Source organism: Nestor notabilis, unplaced genomic scaffold (assembly GCF_000696875.1).
Source record: "Nestor notabilis isolate BGI_N333 unplaced genomic scaffold, ASM69687v1 scaffold32562, whole genome shotgun sequence".
NCBI lineage: Eukaryota > Metazoa > Chordata > Aves > Psittaciformes > Psittacidae > Nestor > Nestor notabilis.
In genome coordinates, this window is record NW_009918444.1 from 14,677 (window position 1) to 15,220 (window position 544).

General features: G+C 51.7%; 1 protein-coding gene across 1 annotated transcript in view; it reads right to left on the reverse strand.

Moving 5' to 3' along the window:
* ZCCHC17 (zinc finger, CCHC domain containing 17) overlaps positions 1 to 337 on the reverse strand; it is a 10,998-nt gene extending 10,661 nt beyond the window's left edge. The window contains exon 1 of the mRNA XM_010009709.1: positions 293 to 337. Within this exon, the coding sequence (XP_010008011.1) occupies positions 293 to 334 (42 nt within the window). The 5' untranslated portion in view covers positions 335 to 337. The remainder of the gene's footprint in view (positions 1 to 292) is intronic.
* Positions 338 to 544: the final 207 nt, after the last annotated feature.

The following is a 544-nucleotide window of genomic DNA, read 5'->3' on the forward strand; positions in this document are numbered from 1 at the left end:
CCTCGCCCTCCAGGCCCTTGTTCAAAGCCCCTCTCCAGGTTTCATGGAGCCCCTTTAGGCACTAGAACTGCTCTAAGGTCTCCCCTTAAAGAGCTTTCTCTTCTCCAGCTGACCCAGCCCAGCTCTCTCAGCCTGTCTGTGTATCTCTCTGTATGTACAAACCACACGGGTACATGTACAAAGCTGTGTACAAGCTGCTCAGAAACTGCCACTAAACTAACAAAACAAAGAGGTGAATAAGCCACAGGCTGCCCGTCCCCTGGCTCCTCATCACATGCAATGCCCTCAATACCTCTCCCTGGAAGATGGTGTAGAGCTCGGGCAGCACCTCCATGGCTGCAGCCTCGTCTTATCCAGGCGAGAGTCCTCACAGCAGGTGAATTCTCCCAGGGCACAGCACATCCACCAGCCGGGTGCAGGGAGATGCCTTCGGAAGAAATAGTTGATTAACAAGTACCTACAGACAGACACATCCACAGGCAACAGTGGTTATTTCATAGAGTCATGGAATGATTTTGGTTGAAGGGAGCTTAAAGCTCATCCA